The sequence below is a fragment of the Heloderma suspectum genome, chromosome 5 (genome assembly GCF_057233095.1).
Source record: "Heloderma suspectum isolate Gila_16-S chromosome 5, 16-S_ref, whole genome shotgun sequence".
Classification (NCBI taxonomy): Eukaryota; Metazoa; Chordata; class Lepidosauria; order Squamata; family Helodermatidae; genus Heloderma; species Heloderma suspectum.
The window spans coordinates 198,089,747-198,112,741 of record NC_139462.1 but is presented as its reverse complement, the minus strand read 5'-3'; the positions used below and the strand labels follow the sequence as shown (position 1 = coordinate 198,112,741).

Sequence of the window (22,995 nt, the reverse complement as noted above, 5' to 3'; positions counted from 1 at the left end):
GATTTCAGCATGACAAACTGGACATAAATGTTAGGAATTCAGTTTTAACTGGTTTATGGGTTGAGTCCTGAGGTGACAATGCAACAGAAAGCTTGAATGGACGTGATTTCGCCACCCAACACATAAATAGTTTTTGTTTGCTTACATTTTGCTTTAATAACTGAAAGAGAAAATTATAGCCATACAGATTCTTAATCTTTATCTGCATAGTAGTATTCATACCATGCAGCTAAGCTGCTTTCATATTTCCACATAATAGCCACACATTGATCTGTTGCTAATCTGATATAACCGTGTGTGTGGGCGCACGCGCGCATTGATCACAACACTTCCTTCTTGTGAATCAAAAACTGACCTGAGTTAAACAGTTCATTACTTAAAGTTGAGTCTGAATTGTTGTGATTTAGTTGAATTTTAAATGAACGCCTACGCAGATATTACATTATTTAAACAGCAGTCCAAATGGGATGCCGTTTGGAATAGACACTTTATATGATAATTGTGTTTCCTGCTAGAAAAGACACTCCATCCTGTCAGGCTTACGATATCAAAGACAGGGCACAAAAGGAAAAAGGGAGAAGGAGGGAGGAGAAATATAACAAGCACAGGCACCAGTTCTTACAGTTACAATTATTATAACAACCGGTCAGGATGGCAACTGTTCACGTAGCCTAATTGGAGCAAGTAGCTGCTGCTAGGTGACAGCTGAGGAAAAGCTAAAGGCAGCTGGGCTCTCAACAGAGCTGATGGAATAGCCCTGCTTCTCCCCCTCTGCTCTGCAGCCTGATGGAATGGCTGCTGTAAAGTATGTGCAACAGATACATATTCCTAAAGGTACGTGCTACATGCACCAGGGACCCACAGCCCGCCAGGCCTTCCCAGCATGTGTTATTGGTTTCTGGGACACACGTTTAAAAACACTAATGGAACTGCAGCAAGCACGTTTGCCATGTAATGTCCAGAGTGTGAATGGCTGGGGCTGGTAGGGGTCAGGAACATGGGGTTTCAGTGTACTGAGCAGTTGTCATTTCCCCAATCACTACTGCCAGTCTCTTCTTTAATAACCCACCTCGATTACTCTCTATCAGTCTTTCTACCAGAGTGCAGCTGCAAGCATGTGTAAGGTACAATTCTGTGCATGTTTAGACAGAAAAACCTCCTACAACTACCAGCATTGTGGCTGGGGAATGCTGGGAGTTGTAGGCTTTTTTTTTCCTGTCTAAACATGCATAGGATTGTGTCCTTAGTTAGACAGAAACATAAGAATTGTCTTTCCAAGGTTCTATCTTGATCTGCCAATGTAAGCATGCTTTGTTATAGAAAAACGTAAGAATTGACTTTCTAGATGAAAACAACTTTCTGTCAAGTCTAGTAGTCAACTTACACAGTGGCTGGCAAGTTGGGAAGGCAAGCTGGTAGCAGCAGTAGCCATTACCTGTATGTGGCAATCAGAGGTATACTAGGTAACATATCTATAACATCCAGTGCTTATACTTCCCTTCTGTGAATTTGTCTACTCCTTTTTAGAAAATACTTCTGGTCCATAGAAATTAGGATGATCTGTTTTGTGTGTCCTAACTTGTTTTAAGGGGGCTTATCTTTCCCTTTTGCAGCTGTGACTCCAAATGTTGCAGAACTAAGGAATTTAGAAGTACTCAACTTTTTCAACAATCAGATCGAAGAGCTGCCAACTCAAATTAGCAGCCTGCCGAAGCTGAAACACTTGAACCTTGGGTACGTAACAGTTCTGGACAGTTGCTTAGACCCTCTGTACAGGATGCAGTCCTGGAAAAAATCCTTCGCTATAAGGTTCTTGTTCTTAAAAAGAGTACTTACATCTTCCAACTCCTGGCCTGAAATACGTTCAGAAATGGAAAAACTGTTTCTCTGGAGTGGCAAAGCCTTTTGTGCCATCCCGGAAAAAGAAGCCTCTTATCTATCTTAACACTACACATTTGCTATCGCTTCCAGAAATGGCAATGTTGTTGTTTATGCATTCAGTCGCTTCCGACTCTTTGTGACTTCATGGACCAGCCCATGCCAGAGCTTCCTGTCGGCCGTCGCCACCCCCGGCTCCCCCAAGGTCGAGTCCGTCACCTCCAGAATATCATCCATCCATCTTGCCCTTCGTCAGCCCCGCTTCCTTTTGCCTTCCATAAGAAATGGCAATAGACTGATATTATGTATTTGTGGGTTTTCCCCTTTCCCCTGTAGACTTGAAAAGCAGTATTATGACATGCAAACAGAGAATGGCACAATGTTACCTGCTTTCCATTCATTTTCGTGTAAATATTCTTCATGACATAGCAATGTAATAAGTACCACTGTGCTTGCCTTTTCTGCATTTACAGCCATTGCAGATTTGACTATTTTATTGTATTTTATTTATTTATATCCTACCTTTCTGCAAAAAAAAAAAATAGCACTCAAGACAGCTTTATAGGAAGACTAGAAGCTTTGCATATATTTGCTTGAATATCAGTGTGATTTATTGCATTATTATTATTATTATTATTATTTTCATTTCTGTACTGCCCCATAGCTGAAGCTCTCTGGGAGGTTTACAGCAATTCATAAAAAAAATACACCAGCATTACAAAAAAATACAGCATTTTTAACACATAAAAATTAGAACAATATAAACAGCAAAAACAATTTAGTAAACAATATTTTTCCTAACAGACCTGTTCAAAACAGTAGATATAGATGCCCCAGCATATGCGTTTAAATGCCTAGGAGTAGTGGGCAGTCTTTACCTGGTGCCGAAAAGATGGCAGTGTTGGTGCCAGGCAGGCCTCAGTGGAGAGTTCATTCCAAAGTCAGGGGACCACCACTGAGAAGGCCCTCTTCCTTGTTGCCACCTTCTGAGCCTCCCTTGGAGGTGGCACTCAGAAGAAGGCCTCAGATGTTGATTGTAGTGTCCAGGTATGTTCAGGTCAGGTGAGGCATTCCATCAGGTATTGCGGTCCCGAGCTGTGTAAAGCTTTATAGTTTAAAACCAACACCTCGTATCAGGCTTGGAAACGTACAGGCAGCCAATGCAAGAGGGCCAGAATTAGTCTTATGCATTCAGACCTTCTGGTCCCAGTTCTCTGGCTGCCACATTTTGCACAAACTGCAGTTTCTGAACAGTCTTCAAAGGCAGCCCCTGTAGAAGCATTGCAGTAATCTAATTTGGAGATTACCAGAGGACAGATTACTGAAACCAGGTTATCCAGATAAGGGTGTAGCTGGGCCACCAGCTGAAGCTGTCACAAGGCACTCCATGCCACCGAGGCCACCTGAGCCTCAAGTGACAGAGATAGCTCCAGGAGGACCCCCAAGCTACAAACCTGCTCCTTCAAGGGAAGTGCAGCCCCATCCAGAACAGGTTGAATACCATCCAGTCAGAAGAACCACCCACTAACAGCATCTCAGTCTTGTCTGGATTGAGCTGCATTTTCTTAGCCCTCATCCAGTCCATTGTCACAGCCAGACATAGCACATCCATAGCCTCACCTGGTGAGGATGAAAAGGAGAAATAGAGCTGCATGTCATCAGCATACTGATGACAATGCACTCCAAAACTCTGGATGACCCTGCTCAGTGGTTTCACTTAGATGTTAAAATATATTTCCCCTCCATAACTGCAATAGGCTGGACTACAGGTGCGTCTCATATTCTCAGCAAGTGAAGAGATGAGGCAATGAAGTTTATCTGCTTGACTACTCAAAATGCTGAGTGGCCAAACATCCTCTTTGTCCATCATTCCTGTCCTGAATGTATTTCTCATCCTATCCGAAAGGCTCAGGGCATCTTATTATGGCTAGGATCCAAAGTCTGCCCATTTTCACCTTCGAGCAAAATTAGCCTCACAGCTACCACCAACTTATCATCTTGACTTAGCCCCCTGCAGTGTTTCCTATAATGCACATAATAAAGGACCCAGAAGACCATTATTCACATGCAGGGAGTGGGAATGCACCATTGGTGTCTGTGTGTTTCCCAGTTACAGAACTAGGGTTGACTTGTATGAAATACAAACAAACACCCATCATTATTTAAGAATTGAGTTTATGTTGATATGATTACTGGCTGAATGACTTAGTTTTTGTTTTTCTAAGAATGCAGCTCTTTACTGTTCTTAATTTTTATGTGTCTGTTTCTGCTTTCTTTGTATTGTTGGTATTTTTGCATTTTATTGCTTTTTATTGTTGGCTTGGCTTGTGGCATCCTAAGCTCACTCTGTGTGTGTGTGTGTGTGTACATATATATACTTTAAGAAGGATGCAGACAAACTGGAGAGGATTCAGAGGAGGGAAATGAAGATGATCAGGGGACTGGAGACAAAGCCTTATGTGGAAAGGCTGAAAGAACTGGGCATATTGAGCCTTGAGAAGAGAAGACTGAGGGGCTCTTCAAGTACTTGAAAGGTTGTCACACAGAAGAAGGCCAGGATCTCTTCTCGATCATCCCAGAGTGCAGGCCACGGAATAATGGGCTCAAGTTACAGGAAGCCAGATTCCGGCTGAACATCAGGAAAAACTTCCTGACTGTTAGAGCAATACGACAATGGAACCTATTACCTAGGGAGGTGGTGGGCTCTCCCACACTGGAGGCATTCAAGATGAGGCTGGACAGCCACCTGTCAGGGATGCTTTGACTTGTATACCTGCATTGACTTGATAGTCTTCTGGGCCCCTTCTATCCCTACTATGCTATGAATATATATATATATATATATATATATATATATACATACGCACGCACGCACGCACGCGCACACACACTGTAAAATGGAGAGATACAAGCTATGCATGCTATATCAAAAGCCTTGCCTACTTTTTAATCCCAAACAATGCCATCTTACAGTCTTCCCTCATTGTTAGGATGAACAGACTCAACTCCTTGCCACGAGGATTTGGCTCCTTACCAGCTCTGGAGGTTCTTGACTTGACTTACAATAACTTAAATGAAAATTCCCTTCCCGGAAACTTCTTCTATCTAAGTAAGAAACTTATTTTTTTGAAAATACTTTAAATCATCTTGAAACGTTGCTTTGCTTTCTGCAGGTGAAATTTATTTGAGAGTGACTGAACTCTAAAAAGAATGTTTCAGATATATGTCTCCTTCTATGAGCCGCCTGGAATATTTTTGCATAGGTCGGCAATCTGTATCTTTTGATCTACAGTCACCTGATATTAGTAGGAGTAAGTGGATGGCTAGGAGCGTTGTATGAGCTGCTTCCATGGTTGTATTTCTTGCATTATATTCAGTTTCATACTGAGCTAATGCTTCAGCAAATGCAGTATCATCTGGGAGAGTTAGGATGGTCCCCATGTGGTGAGGGTGAGGAATTCTAGCAACCTAGCCATGGTCTGCTTTACTTGAATGCCTCTTAATTAGAAGTACCAGGTCCAGCATCAGCATGAGGCATTCTCAGGCAAATGCAGAGGACCTAGCAGGACCCATCACCACCAGTGTCTTCCCGAACTGGCTGGGCTGGCATTTAAAAGCAACAACAATTCCTTACTGCCTGGTGGTGAGGAGGACACCAGGTGTTTGTAGCAAATGAATACGCCATCCTTTGACTTCCACCCCAATACCTGTGACGTGTTGCTCTGGAGCAGGGGTGTTGCGCCTCTTTCAGCCCAAGGACTGAATCACATTTTGCAGAAACTCTTGGGGCCTGCATTCCAGTGGTGGGCGAGACTGAAAGCAGAAGGGGCAGGATCAAACACAAACTATGGGGCTAAAAATGTGAGCATATTTTAGCTTAAAGCTCTTCTTGCCAATCACTGAGCCTTAGCAGAGGCATTTCAATCTTTTAGAACAGGGAAAAAACTGCACAGAAGCCAGGAAGCCACCAAACGATCAACAGTCAGGGGAAACGGGATAGAACCAGGGGAAAGGGATGGGACCATCTAGAGAACCCCAGGGGGCCAGATTGTGGCTCCAGATGGGCTAGATTTGGCCACTGAGCCTGAGTTTCTACACCCCTGCTTTAAGCGAACAGAGAAGATTTGCATAAAATACACACAGATCTTTGATGTGTTTGTATCCTATCCTGTGTTAAAATGGCTTCTCAGTTCTCTGCCCAGACATAATGGAAGCGTAGGGATAAACTTATCCAGAGCTTTGGGGGCAGGGTTATGGATGCAAATTTGAACAATGACTAGGAATCAGAAGTAATAAACTGTGATAGCTTCTGTCCCGGCAGGTTACTATGGAAGCTGTGTGCCACCTCCTGCCAGAGTCTACTGTTCTAGGAATTGTTAATTGTGTCAGTCCTTTTGGATACAGATGTTTTCCTGAGCAGACCAACAGTACAATAAGCCAGTAAATCTAAGTTTGACCTGCTTGTTATTATTGTGAGCCTTGGGTATGTCAAAGGCTTTTCACCAAGTCAGGGTTATTAATCAAACCTGACACTTTTTTATTGATCAGGCCTCAAATGGTTGGGTTGTATGCCACCCTGTTTATATATTGCTGTTTAATTTGCAGCCACCCTGCGTGCACTCTATCTAAGTGACAACGATTTTGAAATCCTGCCACCAGATATTGGGAAGCTCACAAAGTTGCAGATAGTAAGTAATTTATCTAAATTCTTGGAAAAATCAATTCACTTTTGCGGCCCTTGTAACAGTAGAATCAAGTCAATTTGCGAGTAGTAGTGGTTTGGTGGTTGGTTTTTTTTTTAAGAATACGCTTCTACACCTAGTATTGCCTATTGTTAATCAGCAGACACTTGTAACTAAATTGGAGGAATTGAATGTTTAGGGGTGGGATGAAGTGGCAGAAAGTAAGAGATCTGTATTATTAGACTGCTGTGTAAGATACTTATTTATGACAGGTTTTGACCTGCTTCCTTTCAACTGAGAATTGTTCTGACAATTCTGTGTCTCTGTCTCTCCCTCCCTCCCTCCCACTCTCTGTTTTTGAAGCTTAGCCTTAGGGATAATGACCTGATATCACTCCCCAAAGAAATCGGTGAACTCACTCAGCTAAAAGAACTTCATATCCAGGGGAATCGTCTTACTGTGTTGCCTCCTGAACTAGGTAAGATCTGTTCATTGTTGGGGTAAGGCTAGCTAAAGAGTGTTGGAACACACAATATCTTTACAACAATTAAATAGTTGCTGCTTCTATTTCTACTTTCTATTAAATGCAAATTGGCAAAAACTTTAGTGAATGTTTCTGAGCTGGGAGTGGGAGGCAAAGATGCTTGCTAGTGCTACATTTGGTAATAGTAGCATTTAATATTGTACTTAATGCATTATATCTTGCAGTATTGGATCATGCATTTTTTCCATTTGGCTTCTTCAACCATTTAATTTGTCATGATGGTCTATATTTGGCTAACTAAAGATGGTTTTGTGTTTGTGGGTGAGTTATTCTTAGGCTTTGAGGCAAAAGGAAATTGCTATCTATGCACATCCTTTTCTATCGTGTATTGTCTGAATCAGGCAGGCACTAATAGTAAGAACTGATCATTCCTCATCAGGATGCTTGTCTGTTAATGCTGTATGTTAGAGTGATGGGTGGGTTCTTATGGTGTCTGTCTTAGACATTGTTCCTCAAAATATAGTTATGAGATGGTGGTAATCACTCATACCTAGATTAAAAAAAAAAAAAGTAGGCGTTGTCTTTTTTCTGGATTTAAAAGGTTATGTGCTGCAGTGAGAGACAAATCATGATTCACTGCAACAACAGAGTTGCAACCAGTTACATGAAGTCCCAAAGCGTACAAAATTTGTTCTGTTGTATATATTCTGATGACTTAACAACTCGAGCAGCATTTGAGAAGGAAACCTGTATAGGATAAAGAAGCCAAAACAATGCACCGGATGCACTTGGCAAGATCTGTGGCGCATGTTCTTAAGCGCATTGTTTGGTTTGCCTGTATGTGTAATGCTATTTAAAATATTTCAGTGATATGCGTAGTAGCCCTAAACAAAAGGCTCATTAGTGGTTTGATAGTGATGCAGAATCATTGGAAAAGCTTTAGTCAGTGACAGAATAATGAGAAAAGGTTTCACTAACAAATATTGCAGATGTGCAAAGATAATAGTATTATCTGAGTACTAATGGTGAGTGTAAGTTGTATCATTATTGTACCTTTTTGTTTTTATGTATAACAAATTACTTATGAAAACCTCAGAGCAAGAAAAGAAAGAATAGGAGTAGAACAAACAAAGCGGAGGGCGCTAGGGCATGAGGGGAGGAGGAAGGATGCTTCATTCTCTTCCAATATTATATTACATTGTGTTATATTAGTCAAGTGTCTATAGTACATCAGGACATATTCTTAGGGCAGCCTTTCCCAACCTGGTGCCCTCCAGATGATTTGGATGTTAACTCCCATCAGCCCCAGCCACCATAGCCAATTGTCAGGAATGCTGGGAGTTGTAGTCCAAAACATCTGGAGGGCACCAGGTAGAGGAAGGCTGTCCTAGAGTCTGGAAACTAAGTAAGGTGCATATAAAGTGGGTATGTCAAACAGCTTTAATCACTAATTAACTGTTGGGGGTCTGGCAATCCTCTGTGAGGAAGGCATCCATAAAATTGTTACCACTATTGAAAAGGCTCTGCTCCTGGTAGATGCCTGCTAGGACCAGAGAGGACCAGACTTACATTCTTGTCACAACACCCAGCCTGCCCCGTAGCCCTGTGCGAGGGAGGAAAGCATAGAGAACCCACTGGGTCCCCATGAAAAGGGTTCATGTGAGAAATGGTTTCCCAGAAACACTGATCAGAGCAGTCCAAACGACATAATTATATCAGTACCTGTATAAGTGGAAGAAGCTTTTGGCAAATTAGAAGGCCGTGTTCACAAGGAAGAGCGGGTTTACTAGCTAATTCATATTGCGAGCCAAGATTCGGCAAACTCACTAGCACCAGTTGGGAACAGTGGTGCATTGGGAAATGGCACTTTGAGTCCTGCAACAGGTTGGATGTTGCAGTGGCCATTGCGAAGCAAAGCTTACTTTTTAGGTACTCTGCTAGCAACAGTTGTGTAAATAACGCTTGGGTGGGGTCAGCCAAACTAGAACTCAAAGATCCCACTCCACAGAGCGACTCCTCAACCACACAGACACAGGAGCAGACAGAAGACAGGATCAAGGTGAGAACTTCGTATTCTTCCAGGCTCTGAGCCTGTGTCACAAGCCCTTCTTTTTCCTGGCCTTTGCATGGCGCAGCCATATGGACTAGAAGTAAAGGGGTTCCTTATAGAACTGTAGCCTGAGTAGAACATCAGAGGCTTAGTATTTAAGAGGCTCCAGTTTTAGACCGTGGTCATGATCCCATGGGGTGGGGAGTCTGGGAAGAGACACTCTTGCCCCACACACGTACATGTGAGGCAGTCCAGTGGTACAGCCAATTAAAGGGAGTTCAGTGCACAGACCTATAGCCTTGCTAAAAAAAACCCTGCTCACTACAGGATAATGTTCCTTTTTATGGGGTGGTTGTATTTTAGTGAATAATTGTTTTAGCTGTTTTAAATTTTGTACATTTTTATTTTGTTGTAAGTTGCCTTGAGTCTCTTCTGAGAAAAGCATCTAAGAGACCAATCCTATGCTCCAAGACAGCATCTTGGGGAGGCCATAGGATAGTTCCTGGATCCAATGTCAGAGACAGCGCTCTGACCTTAGACCCAGGAGTCTGAGCTCCCTGCCTTCTCCCCCTCACAGCTGGCATAGACAGAACCATGCTGGCTGAGGAGGGAAGGCGGGCGGCTCTGTGGGTGGGGAGGGGACTGGGGAAGCCAGATTATGAAGAATCCTCTGGTCTCCCCAGCCTCCTTCCCTCCCGCTCCACAGAGCCCCAGCTAGATGGGCAAAAAATCCTGTCTAGCAAAAATGCAGAGTGGGAGGAGCATGGAGGCCTCCGCGCTGTTCCTGCTCTGCATAGGATGCCAGTCAGCGTCTAAGTTTGGAGGCTGATGGTTATCTGATAGGGTTGCACCCTAAGAAATCTAATTACCATCATCACAACAGCAATCTGCCTTCCCCTTCCTCCCAGAGCAGTATAGCACTATGCCAGCCGAGTGTGGCTTAGGAGTGGTTCATAGGAGGGCAACGAAGATGATCAGGGGACTGGAAACAAAGCCCTATGATGAGAGATTGAAAGAACTGGGCATGTTTAGCCTTGAGAAGGGAAGACTGAGGGGAGATATGATAGTATCTCTTCAGGTACTTGAAATGTTGTCATTTTTATAGTGGCTGCCAGGTCCCCAAATTCTATGCAAGTATGTGGAAGCACACAAAAAAATATAGCTCTTTGCTTTGACACATTTTCTTGAAAATAGCAAACTTTACCTGTGACTAGCACAAAAGGCACTAGGCCTAACTGCCTGAAATTGGGCAGGTTCAATCAGCTCCATGGGGGCTGCCAGGTCCCCAAATTCCATGCACATATGTGGAAGCATAAAAAAAATTATAGCTCTTTGCTTTGACACATTTTCTTGAAAATAGCAAATTTTACCTGTGACTAGCATAAGAGCCACTGGACATAACTGCCTGAAATGTGGAATATTCAATCAGCTCCATGGGGGCTATGTATTTATCATACAAAGTAAACAAGTTATGGCCATTTTTGTTTTCCAATGCAAGTCAATGGGAAAATGTAAAAAAATGGCCATTAGGACAGCTCGAAAAGATCCAGGGCCCGTGCCTAGGTGCGCTCCCTAACGACGCCCTTGGTTGTCACAGAGAGGATGGCTAGGATCTCTTCTCGATCATCCCAGAGTGCAGGACACGGAATAATGGGCTCAAGTTACAGGAAGCCGGATTCCAGCTGAACATCAGGAAGAAAAATCCTGACTGTTAGAGCAATATGACAATGGAGCCCATTACCTAGGGAGGTCATGGGCTCTCCCACCCTGGAGGCATTCAAGGCGAGGCTGGACAGCCATCTGTCAGGGATGCTGTGACTTGGATTCCTGCACTGAGTAGGGGGTTGACCTTGATGGTCTTACAGGCCCCTTCCAATCCTACTGTTCTATGATTCCATTCAGCCCAGTGGACAATACTTGAAAATGGGTTCATTCCTTCAGTGTTTTTGCTCTCACAGAAGCAGCCATGGTTTGTTTCTTCTTTGTTTTCACACACACAGAGCACAATTCACTGGAAAGTTGTCACTTCAGTTGGGCTTGAGAAGGAGGTGTGCTGGATACTCCATGTCCTTGTGCAGTTCCTGCTTCTCTTCAGAGTGACTTGCGTATGAGGACATCAGGATTCTGTCCTAATTGAGGCTATGTTGTCTTTCTCTTTGGGAAGCAAAGCACGTGGTGTCAAAGTAATAAAAATGTAAGCCTTAAAGCATAAAGTAAAGCTGAAGAAAATCGTGGCAGGCCTGTTTTTACATATAACCTAACTGCACGTTCTGTTCAGTGGTTTATCCCTTGCTTAGCCTTTAATAAAATAGGATCCAGAGGTATTGATAGCCAAATAAGAAAATAAAATTAATTTATTTCCTCACTGTGTCAGGAAGAGAGCGTGTCCTCTGAACTAAAATAGGAGAAGGCACTTGAACTTCAGCCTTACTATAATCTCTAAGAGAAATTATGATAATGTGTGAGGATCTTGTTAAGAACAGTAGAACAGAATGGAATACGGACAGTTGGGAGGAGAGGACATGGGTAAAGGTTGAGTGAACAGAACAGGGCCCAGTTCAAGGGACCAGTCAAGTCTCCATTTATTTTATCCTTACCACTAAGGAAAGAAGGACAGAAATGTTGAGATGGCATAGAAATAGCTTGCCTTTTTCTACTTTTACTTAGACAGTGCTACCATTTTAATTGCTTAAACATATGTTTCAAATAGTATAAATCTTTGTTGAAGTAAAATAGGAGGTTAATTTTTTCTTGTGAATCAGAAGGCCATTGCATAGTCATCCATTTCCAGCTAGTGCCAGGTGCAGATTTGAATTTTGCAGAATGTCAGTTTTAACACATTACTGACCTTTGCATCTTACTCTTTTACATCCAGCGTTAACTAGCTAATGTTAGCATGAACATTTTTCAGAACAGTTTTTCTCTAGGTTTTCAAATTAAGTTTTTCTACATTGATCTGAAGTCATTTTGGAGATGACTGTTGGTAAATGAAGCTCTCCATTTACTCAGCTTTTGAGATCCAGCGATGAAAACATTTGCTCAGAAAAGTACTTAATGGCATATGTTTTAAGAGGCGGGGGTGGGGGGGCGGTGGAATAAAATGCTAGAGCAGTTGTCTTGGTTCAGGAACATTCATCATCAAGCCTCATCTTACTAAGTTGTGGCCAAGTCATAAGATTATTCTGCATGAGATCAGCTGCTTTTCCTTTCTCCTCCTCCCCCTCCAGCCAGGGTCATCTTAATGCTTGCCACAAGCACAAACAGCAGTTTTTCCATACCCCTCTCAACTCTGAAGAGCTTGCAGTAATGGGCACATTAGCAATATTTGCCCACAGCAAGCATTTCAGATGGCTGCAGTCACGCTTGCATTTTGTGTGGGGAACAAAGGAGGCCAGTTAAGATGTTATCAGAGTGTTCACACAGACCCACCATCTCTGTTGTTGTTGTTTATTCAGTCAGTCGCTTCCGACTCTTCGTGACTTCATGGACCAGCCCACACCAGAGCTTCCTGTTGGCCGTCGCCACCCCCAGCTCCCCCAAGGTCGAGTCCGTCACCTCCAGAATATCATCCATCCATCTTGTCCTTGGTCGGCCCCTCTTCCTTTTGCCTTCCACTTTCCCTAGCATCAGCATCTTCTCCAGGGTATCCTGTCTTCTCATGATGTGGCCAAAGTACTTCAGTTTTGCCTTTAATATCATTCCCTCAAGTGAGCAGTCTGGCTTTATTTCCTGGAGTATGGACTGGTTTGATCTTCTTGCAGTCCAAGGCACTCTCAGAATTTTCCTCCAGCATCCACCATCTCTACAGAAGGCATTATCCACTGGTATCATGCAATACCGCCATCATTCTAACAAGGGCATAGGGTTTGTTTGAGTTTGGATCTGTGAGCTCTTCCATACCTTGAAAAAATGCATATTTTCTTTCATAAATACCACCACGCCCTTTCCCATTTCCTCTTCTAGAGACTGTTTCAATATATTTTGATGTGGCAGAAAATCTAAATAATGCCCCTTGTCCCCGTGTTTAAAATGATATGATTAAATAACTGGCATTTTGCTGCCTTTTCCTGGTAGTGTCTCATCCTACGTAATAGCAACACCACCATCCATCTTTACCCTTCACCCTGTTCCACCCCAGAGCAACACACTCTGGTTCCAAACCTCAAAATACACTGAACGTTCCTTTTCAAGTGTGTCCTATTTCAATGATTTCCATGGTATTTGGTAGCTACGTTGGAAGTACTGTGCTTGAGATGTGAAATAGGGAAAGCTGAACCTGTGTGTGATTTAGTACGGTCAGTAAACTGCTCAGCCAGTGCCAGGAGTGCTCTGCTCGGCATTCTCTCAGTAAGATTTTACGATATGAATACTGTTACACTTTGTGCAATGAGGAACACAATACATCTTGCTGGTTGTACGAGCTTCAGCAGACGGATCTTTTCCTTCTCCCTATGGCAGTGCTTCCAGAATTATAAGCATAAGCGAGTGCTTACCGTGTCAGTGGTTTTAGAGACAAGTGTCCGGTTCTGTTTGCAGGTAATAAAATGGGAAATCCAATTTGCAGTTGCAGAATAAGCCTCTGAGTGAAATATGATCTTCATAGCGGCATTGGTCAGGGGGTTACTGCTAATCACAGTGCCGGCATGCTTCCCCAGCGGCCTCTGCCTTTCAAACTGCATGCGGAACAGTGAGAATCTGTGGTTGAACTAACCAGCACAGATTTAGACACTGCAGCCTCTCGCTTATTAGGTCCTCTTTGTCACACTACTTAATCCTCCTGCCTGATCCTTGTTAGAACAGGAGCGCCGCTGAGGCCTCTCTAATAAAGGAGATAGGTGTGAGCCTCCAAACTAGATGCACTCAAGCGTAAGGCACTCGGGGCAATGGCTGCCTGACTGACAGAGGGGTGAAATGCTTCCTGCATGTTATTACTTCAGAGAAGAACCAGGCCTCCAGGCAGTCAACAGAAGAGCATTGCTGGCATATGGGCAACTGCTTCATAGGCCTATTATGAGACGAGCATCCATCTTTCTCTTCTCGTGCAAGTATAAATGATCCAACTTTTCTCTAATTAGGCTAACCCCTTTTTTCCCATGGCAGGCTGAGTTAAGGATTAAATGTTGTACAGAGCAAGGAGAATAATACAAACTGAGGCCAGACTGACCCAGATTGCTGAAGTGAAGCAACTGCAAGAAGCGCATCCTTTGAACTGGCCAGTTCCTGCGTTGCTGCTCAGCTATTGCATACAGGCTCATAAAATGTCCTTGACTTCCTGTGCTGCTCTAAGTTGCTGACTCCCATGTGAGGCTGCTCCGACATCTCTCAGTGGCCCAGCCTTTGTCTCTTGCTCCCACCCCTTACGTTCCCTGTCCAATGCCTCTCCTATGGCACAGCCCAGTAGAACCTTGATCATTTCAGCCCTATTCAGATTCACAGTAATTGTGTGTGTGTGTGTGGGGGGGGGGGATTCTGAAGTTCGTAGAAGCAATACTTCAGACTGGCATTTGAAAAGCTTGAAGCTTGATTGGACAGATTTCTTAAAATTCCTTTGCCTTTACTGCAGCAGTCTGTAACAGGTATTTTAAAAAAATATATAGGGAGCTATCTTTTTTGTCTTACATGGTAATAGACACAATAGGCTCTTCTTTTGAGACTCTAGGTAGCTCCTGGGATATCCAAGAAAACACTGAGGAATATGCATGTGCACCAGAAAAACAACAGGAAATCGCCCTTGTGGGGTCTTCCCACTCCTGTGACTCTAAATACAATAACCTGATAATAATGTACAGTGATAGCACTATGTAAATCAGGAGTGCAAGAACCTCTTTCAACCCAAGGGCTGCATGCCATTTTGGAGAAGCTCTCGGTGGCCATATTCCAGCAGTGGGCAGGACTCAAGGCAAAAGGGGTGAGGCCAAATATACTAGCATATTTTTCGCTTAAAGCTCTTACCACCATAGGAGAGGCATTTCAGTCCATTAGCTTAGGCAAAAAACTGCACAAAAGCTGGGAAACCACCAAACCATCAGTGGTTGGGGGGGGAAGCAGGTGGAGCCAGGGGAAGGGGCATGGCCATCCAGAGACCACAGGTGGGGCAGATTGGGACTCATGCCTGAAGTTCTGCGCCCCTGACTTAAATAATAATTACATACCGTCACTGAGGGAGCCTCAGAGGTGAAGTGAATGGTAGCAGTCATGTGAAGGAATGGGTCCCTGTGGTAAACCATCCATGGGGCTGAAGAACGGAGATAAAAGTAGGATACGGTGTAAACAAGGTGGGCTGGGTGGGAAGTGTTTGGCAGGGTGGGGGGAAAGCAGGGTTTTTTGTCAGGGAGATACGGTCAAGTCATCTGCCTGCTTCATGGCCATGAATGTTCCCTAGCCATATTGAAGATGTACGTGGGTGATCCTGGAGGCAAGGCCAGGGCTGGGCAAATGGGTTGAGGAGAACAGATCAGCAGGAGCCTATTGGCCCATTCTCATGACTACTAATTTTATTTATTATTACATTTATATCCCAACTTTTTTTCTCCTAAGGAACCCAAGGCAATGTATACAATCCAAGGCTGTGTACACAGTTTTTTTAAATGCATTTGGAATATCTCGGTTTACATTAACTTTATTTAACAGATCCAGATCCAGCATCAGTACCAATACCGTGTTGTCCAATTCTAAACAATCTTGCAGACGGGAGCTCTGCTGACCTGTCCTGATCTGTAAACGAGCATTTCCGGGCTTACTTTGAGAACCCCAAAATCCACGCTGCGCTAATGGCCACTCCAACTGATGCAAAAGAAACAGTGGGAGCATAGCAGCAGTATAGGATACTGCCCACTAATGTTATTGTTTAACAGCCATTCTGTTTTCATATTTCATATGTATTTATTCTATTTATTTATTTATTACATTTATATCCCGCCTTTTTTCCTCCTTAAGGAGCCCAAGGCAGTGTACATAATCCTCCTCCTCCATTTTATCCTCTCAACAACAACCCTGTGAGGTAGGTTTGGCTGAGAGTCTGTGACTGGCCCAGAGTCACCATGAGCTTTCATGGCCGAATGGGGACTAGGACCTGGATCTCCCGACTCCCAGTCCAACACTCTAGCCACTACACCACACTGGCTCTCAATGACTATGGAGACATGTCTCTGCCAATTGTAGAAAATGATAATTGGAGGCATGCTGGACCTGTTGCTAGTTGATGGAGGCAGAAGTTTCTCTCATCTTATGAAATATGGCAGTCGCATGACTTTGTGGAGCGGAGGAAATAGGAGTTATCTGGGAAACAGCTTTTAAAGACTAGTGGCAGCTGGGCTCCAGAGTATTTTAAGTTGTTGGGACAAACGTTTAAACGCTTGGGTAATTTCAGGAAGAGTATTAAGTGTTCCCATGCAGCCTTATTCCCATGACCTCCACGAAGACTTTGAGGGCATACAACACCAATTTCTGCATGTGTGGGTGCCTAGCAAGGCCACCTCCAGGTTTTTGAGGGTCTTTGGGCAAGATGCCCTGAATGGATCCCCTCCCTCAGTGAGCCTACCTTCTCATTACCATTGTCATCAACTGCTGTTGCTCTTTATCCTCTCTCTCCGCATTGCTACCGCTTGCTTACTTGACAGTCAGAGAGCCAGTGAGCAAGGAGGCAGTGGCATCTGCTGCTCCGGGCTGGAGTGAAAGGCAGGTGAACAAGAAGGTTGCATTAGTGAAAAGGAGGAGCAACTCCAGGGGTCTGGTTAGTAGGCTACTGTTTGGCACTGGACTCTTGTCAGGTGTCCAATCATACCTACCCTTGATACCTGCCCTGGTGCCTAGGTCTGTGGAGAAGGAAAGCCAGCTGCTGTTTAGCCCTCTTCTCTTGGTCTAAGGCTTGATCCAAGATCCCTGCACTTCCTACAGAATCCTGCCTCAATCCCCAAGAATGAGATATCTGGCTCAGTCTTAGGATCTTGGGTATCCCTGACTTTGTGTATTTCTAGCTAGCAAAGTAGAGATTTCTTGATGTACTGTTGCACACATCTGTTATCTACATCCCTTTGCCTTTTTTGGTTCAAGGCCAGGAAATACTAAATACCCTATTATCTTAGAACCTAAAAATGAAATGTTGATGTTCAAGAACTTGAAATATTTCTCTAGCCATGAAAAAACTCTTTTAAGAATTTGGTCCTAGTGTCTAAGAAGTGGAAATATTTTTCATGTCCTATCTTGGTTCAAGTATGGTTTGCTAATCTGTTTGGTTTGGGTGTGGACAGGGAAGGCCAAAGAACTAAGGCTGCCGTTCTATGCACACTTACTTGGAAGTAAGCTCAGCTTAGGTGAATGTATATCTCAGTTAACAAAACAGAATTGGACTGCAAGCGCTGTTCAGGCTTACTAAGGAATAAGTTGATCTGAACTCAGTGGGGCTTATTTTCAAATATGTTTAGGATCACTGTTATGGATCTGGGACGGGGCGGCTTTCCGTACTGGAAGATCCTTTTTTTTACAAAGGTCCCCAAAAAGAATTATGAATTCTGTCACATGCTGATTCTTGCTGGCCAGGTGCTTGGGGAAATTCTAAGGTCCTCCCTTTGGCCCAGGTCTTGTTGTTGTTGTTCAGTCGTTCAGTCGTGTCCGATTCTTCGTGACCCCATGGACCATAGCACGCCAGGCCTTCCCGTCCTCCGCTCTCTCCCGGAGTGTGCTCAAGTTCATATTCATTGCATCGGTGATACTATCTAGCCATCTCATCCTCTGCCGTCCCCTTCTCCTTTTGCCTTCAATCTTTCCCAGCATCAGGGTCTTTTCCAGAGAGTTTTCTCTTCGCATTAGGTGGCCAAAATATTTGCGCTTCAGCTTCAGTATCTGTCCTTCCAATGAGCATTCAGGGTTGATTTCCTTTAGGATTGACTGATTTGACCTCCTTGCAGTCCAGGGGACTCGTAACAGTCTTTTCCAGCACCACAGTTCAAAAGGATCAATTCTTCGGCACTCAGCCTTCCTTATAGTCCAGCTCTCACAGCCATACATTACTACTGGGAAAACCATAGCTTTGATTAGATGGACCTTTGTCGGCAAGGTGATGTCTCTGCTTCTTACTATGCTGTCTAGGTTTGCCGTAGCTTTCCTCCCAAGGAGCAAGCGTCTTTTAATTTCATGGCTACACAGTCACCATGTGCAGTGATCTTGGAGCCCAAGAAAGTAAAATCTGTCACTGCTTCCATTTCTTCCCCTTCTATATGCCAGGAAGTGATGGGGCCAGATGCCATGATCTTCGTTTTTTTAATGTTGAGTTTCAAACCAGCTTTTGCACTCTCCTCTTTCACCCTCAACAAGAGGCTCTTGAGATCCTCTTCACTTTCTGCCATTAGGGTGGTATCGTCTGCATATCGGAGGTTGTTGATAATTCTCCCAGCAATCTTAATTCCGACCTGTGATTCATCCAACCCGGTGTTTCTCATAATGTGCTCTGCATATAAGTTAAATAAGCAGGGCGACAATATGCAGCCCTGTCGTACTCCTTTCCCAATTTTGAACCACTCGGTTGTTCCATGTCTGGTTCTTACTGTTGCTTCTTGACCCTCGTACAGGTTTCTCAGGAGACAGGTAAGGTGGTCTGGTACTCCCATCACTTTAAGAATTTGCCACAGTTTGTTGTGATCCACACAATCAAAGGCTTTAGCGTAGTCAATGAAGCAGAAATAGACGTTTTTCTGGAATTCTCTTTCTTTCTCCATGATCCAGCGAAAGTTGGCGATTTGATCTCTAGTTCCCCTGCCTCTTCGAAACCCCGCTTGTACTTCCAGTAGTTCTCGGTTCGCATACTGCTGAAGCCTAGCTTGTAGGATTTTGAGCATCACCTTGCTGGCATGTGAAATGAGAGGTCTAGAGGAACATTTAAAAAAAAAAAAAAAGGGAAAGTACTTTGGAGTTCCCTGCCCAAAGCTCAGAAGACAGAGAACTTAATCAAACCTTTTGAAATATCCTTAAAACAGAAAGGGTAGCTTAGCAACCATGCTGTCTTGCACATGGGAATGGTTTTAATAGGAAATTCCCTTTTAAAATAGTACAGCCAAATGTCCGGATATATATTTAAGAGTTTTATTTAGGAAAAAGAAGAAGAAGGGAAGGCAATTGTCATACACACAGAATTCCAAATAAAAACCAATACTAATTTGGCTGGTAAATTTAGCAGCCTGAGTAGAATCTTAGGTTTCAGAGCATATGGAGAGTTTCTTACAGAGGAGATGATGGAGAGAGTGAACGTCTTTGGTCTCTTGATTTAGGTGGTTCCAAGAGATGGAGAGTGAAGTCTCACATTTTTATGGGCATCTAGAACCTGTGAAAGCCAGCCCCTTTGTGGAGACAGATTATTACTTTGTCCAATTGTGGGCTTAGCTGTATTTCTGTATACTGCTCCACATCTGTCTAGATATGAAGCGATATAAATGTTGTAAATGAATGAATGAATGAATGTCTGATGTCAGTGGTCTGGCTATAAAATCAGAAAGTTACTTATAGGCTTGACCCACCCTCTTAACAAATCTAAACTTACATTATAAAAAAAAGTAGCAAGTTCCAACCCGATGGAGCATTGTGAAAAAGAATATTTCTTTGAGAACAAAAGATCAGATATCTGTCTGTTGAGGTCTGCACTTCAGGTAGGCTGAATCGCAGATTCTATAGGGGGAAAATGTTGGTGTGTTCAGAATATAGGGTTTGTCACAGTCACACTGCCCCTCAGCTAATCATTTGTTTTCATCAAGGGGCTACTATTTTAAAATTGTTGAAGATTAAATTCCTGTTTAATCCTTTCAGGTAACTTGGATTTAACTGGTCAAAAGCAAGTCTTCAAAGCGGAGAATAATCCCTGGGTCACCCCTATTGCAGATCAGTTCCAGCTGGGCGTTTCTCATGTGTTTGAATATATTCGTTCGGAAACATACAAATAGTGAGTATTCTGCTTCTGCATGTGTTCCGTAGCTTCTTCTTTTTTTTTTTTTAATGATGTTTGTGGGGCAAAACCCTGTGACCTTGCTAGGGTCAGTTTACCCAATGACGTACCTCAAGGGAAAGCACTCCTCTTTTTAAAAACTTATTTATTTATTTAAAATACTTCTTGAAGCCCTCCCAAGACGGCCTACAGCAGTAAAACACATAAAACCAGCATGATATAAAGAGCAATAAAAATACAACAACAAAAGCAACAAAACCAGTAATAAAAACAGCAGTCATATCTGGAGAATGTCAGAGTGAAATAATGTTTTCAAAGGCTTCTTAAAAGCCTGCAATGATGGAGCATGGCAGAACCCCGATGGCAACTTATTCCAGAGGTGCGATGCCACTGCAGAGAAGGCCCTCTCGCTCATAATCACTCACCTAACTGCTCTCACAGGTGGGCAAATGAGAAGGGCCTCTCTTGCTAATCTTAAAGGGCAAAGCACTCATTTAAGCCCTTATTTCCCAGAACAAACAGCAGCAATAGGCTGTGTCAGATTTTTCCTCTTGTTTATTCCCTGTCTATTCCCATCTGCCTGCATCTTGGCTTGTGTACTGGAGCAAACAGCCGAGGAATGTAAGGGAGAGAATTCTGGCAGGGCATTACTTGCTATTCACACTGGGAGTAGTGGGTGGGGAGTGTTTGGAGAGCCTTTTGCCCAGCTTTCCCCAACCCGACGCCCTCCAGATGTGTTGGGCTGCCATTGGCCATGCTGACTGGGAATTCTGGGAGTTGCAGTTCAGCACATCTGGAGGGCACCAGGTTGGGGAAGGCTGCTTTTGTCTGTCAGCTTGGAAGAAAGTGGTGAAAGTCTATATTAGCATGTCACAGGGTGGTGAATGGGGGAAAGAATCATAGAATCATAGGGCTGGAAGGGGCCTTCAGGACCATCGAGTCCAACCCCTTGCTCAGTGCAGGAAGCCTGATTCCCAGGCTGTCTTCCATCCAAGTACTGACCAGGGCTGACCCTGCTTAGCTTCTGAGGATATTCCCTTGGGATCAAGCCAGTCAGGAAGTGAAATGTGAAATTCCTGTGAGCCGCAGTAGGCCTCTCCATCTTTTTTTTTTTCCCTTGTGGCCCTGCTCAGTGATGCACGAAGCTCAGCCAGCATGTAATCATCAATACTATTTTGCTTAGTAACATAAAAACTGGGACACTGAACCCTACATCTGCACATAGAATTGGGGTGGTCTGTTTTTCAGTCCTTTCAGTTGCTAGTCAGGCAGCCATATGGAGGGCCCTTTCCTACTTTCATTTCTAAAAAATACTGTATACTTAACTACTTTTGAGAGAGTCAGCTATCCTAGGTATACAAAACCCTCTGTCAGAAGTAGATGACTACTTCCTAGAGGACTTTGATAATGGTCAGTATAAAAATATAATGAATAAATAACATAAAATACAACGTTTAGACATGAAAGCACTTAAGCTACTGCCCAGTGCCCTTTTCTGATTCAGTTTTTATTTTCACGATGGTCATTTTTTACTTTGGGATTGTAATTACTCAACTATTTGGAAAATTACTGACAATTGACAGCGGAACCCTAACCCCCAGAAGCACTGGGATGGATGTCTCTCCACTGGGGGGGGGGGGATCTGTTATGCCCACAGATGTATCTACTGCTGGTGATGTTCCCTCTGTCGATAGGCCCTAAACAGGGTGCAGTGGGGGTTGGGTTGATCTGTGGCATCCAAGGCCCCTCTGTTCCTCCATGAGGCCCTAGGATCAGGTCCGTTTCCTATGCTTGCCCTGGTTTCAATGGGAGTGGGGGGAATTAAAAAACACCAGTGACAGGTGAACAGGCAAGTCCACCCCCAACCTATATAAACTTCCTGGCCTTGCTGACGTGAGCTGACAAGGCTTTGGAAGGCGCAGACAATCTGCCATTTTGCTCCCCAACCCCCACTTAGGATTGCTCTGTGTGCTGTTCTACCTTTTAAAATTCTCTCTCTTCTTTGGCAAATTAAACTGAGGTTATTGAAAAAATAATATAAGAGCAGGATGATGATGTCTGCATAATATTATGTATTTGTCTCTGTATCTATCTACAAATCCACCTTTTCTTCCAAGACTACTTGTGGGCAGGGGGCAGAAGAAGTAGTGGATATTGCCAAGGGAGTTAAGGGATGGAGGAATGAGGGATCAAGGGCCAAAGCAAACAGGTAACAATGACAAAAAGTTGAGGCTGGCACTTGTCCATCCCCTCAGCTGGCCAAGGAGATTTCTATGGGAAAAAATCCATACATATTGCCACACTTTGGTAGGCATCTCACTAGTTCAGTGATGACTAATAGATGTAAAACAAATTTACAAGATGTTCTAGATTTTTGGTTGTTTGCCCACATGCTACAAAAGTATAAGGTGCATGACAGTAATACTACAGCTACTTTCTTGGGAAGTACCACATCCAAGAAGGTTTTATGCAAAGGGGATTATAGGTGCGTAAATTATTGAAATAACCTTCTGTCTCATGATGCATTTTCAATGAGGTCTTCGGTACTGAATGAATTACCCACCCATGGATTAGAGGACATATGTCAAATTGCAACTGCCATATGTTAGGAATTATTATGAAACCATAAGAAATGCCTGACTACGTTGAAGGGGATGTGACTCCAGTAATATTTCAGTCTGGCTGTCATTTGATCAGATAGGAAGATGTAATTACACACAGAATGTGATAGATCCGTAGGTGGGCAAGTGTCTTTGTTGAGGTGGGCTTGAAAGGTGGGCTTGCAAGCCATGTTGGTTCATGTTGAAGTTCTGCGCTTTCAACTAGTAACCGTATCAGGGCACAAGGCTAGGCAAGAACATCTGTCCCTATCTGTATATGTAGGGAGTTTTTGATGTCAAAGCACACGCAGATATCTGTTCACCTTGCTTGCTCTAGTGAAGTGAAGGCAGGCTGTTTGTACAGTCATACA

General features: G+C 43.5%; 1 protein-coding gene across 1 annotated transcript in view; it reads left to right on the top strand.

The window, feature by feature from the left end:
* Positions 1 to 22,995, top strand: part of RSU1 (Ras suppressor protein 1) — a 101,087-nt gene that overhangs the window by 29,585 nt on the left and 48,507 nt on the right. The window contains exons 4-8 of the mRNA XM_084858992.1: positions 1,614 to 1,734; positions 4,869 to 4,987; positions 6,484 to 6,566; positions 6,924 to 7,038; positions 19,889 to 20,021. Of these exons, the coding sequence (XP_084715118.1) occupies positions 1,614 to 1,734; positions 4,869 to 4,987; positions 6,484 to 6,566; positions 6,924 to 7,038; positions 19,889 to 20,021 (571 nt within the window). The remainder of the gene's footprint in view (positions 1 to 1,613; positions 1,735 to 4,868; positions 4,988 to 6,483; positions 6,567 to 6,923; positions 7,039 to 19,888; positions 20,022 to 22,995) is intronic.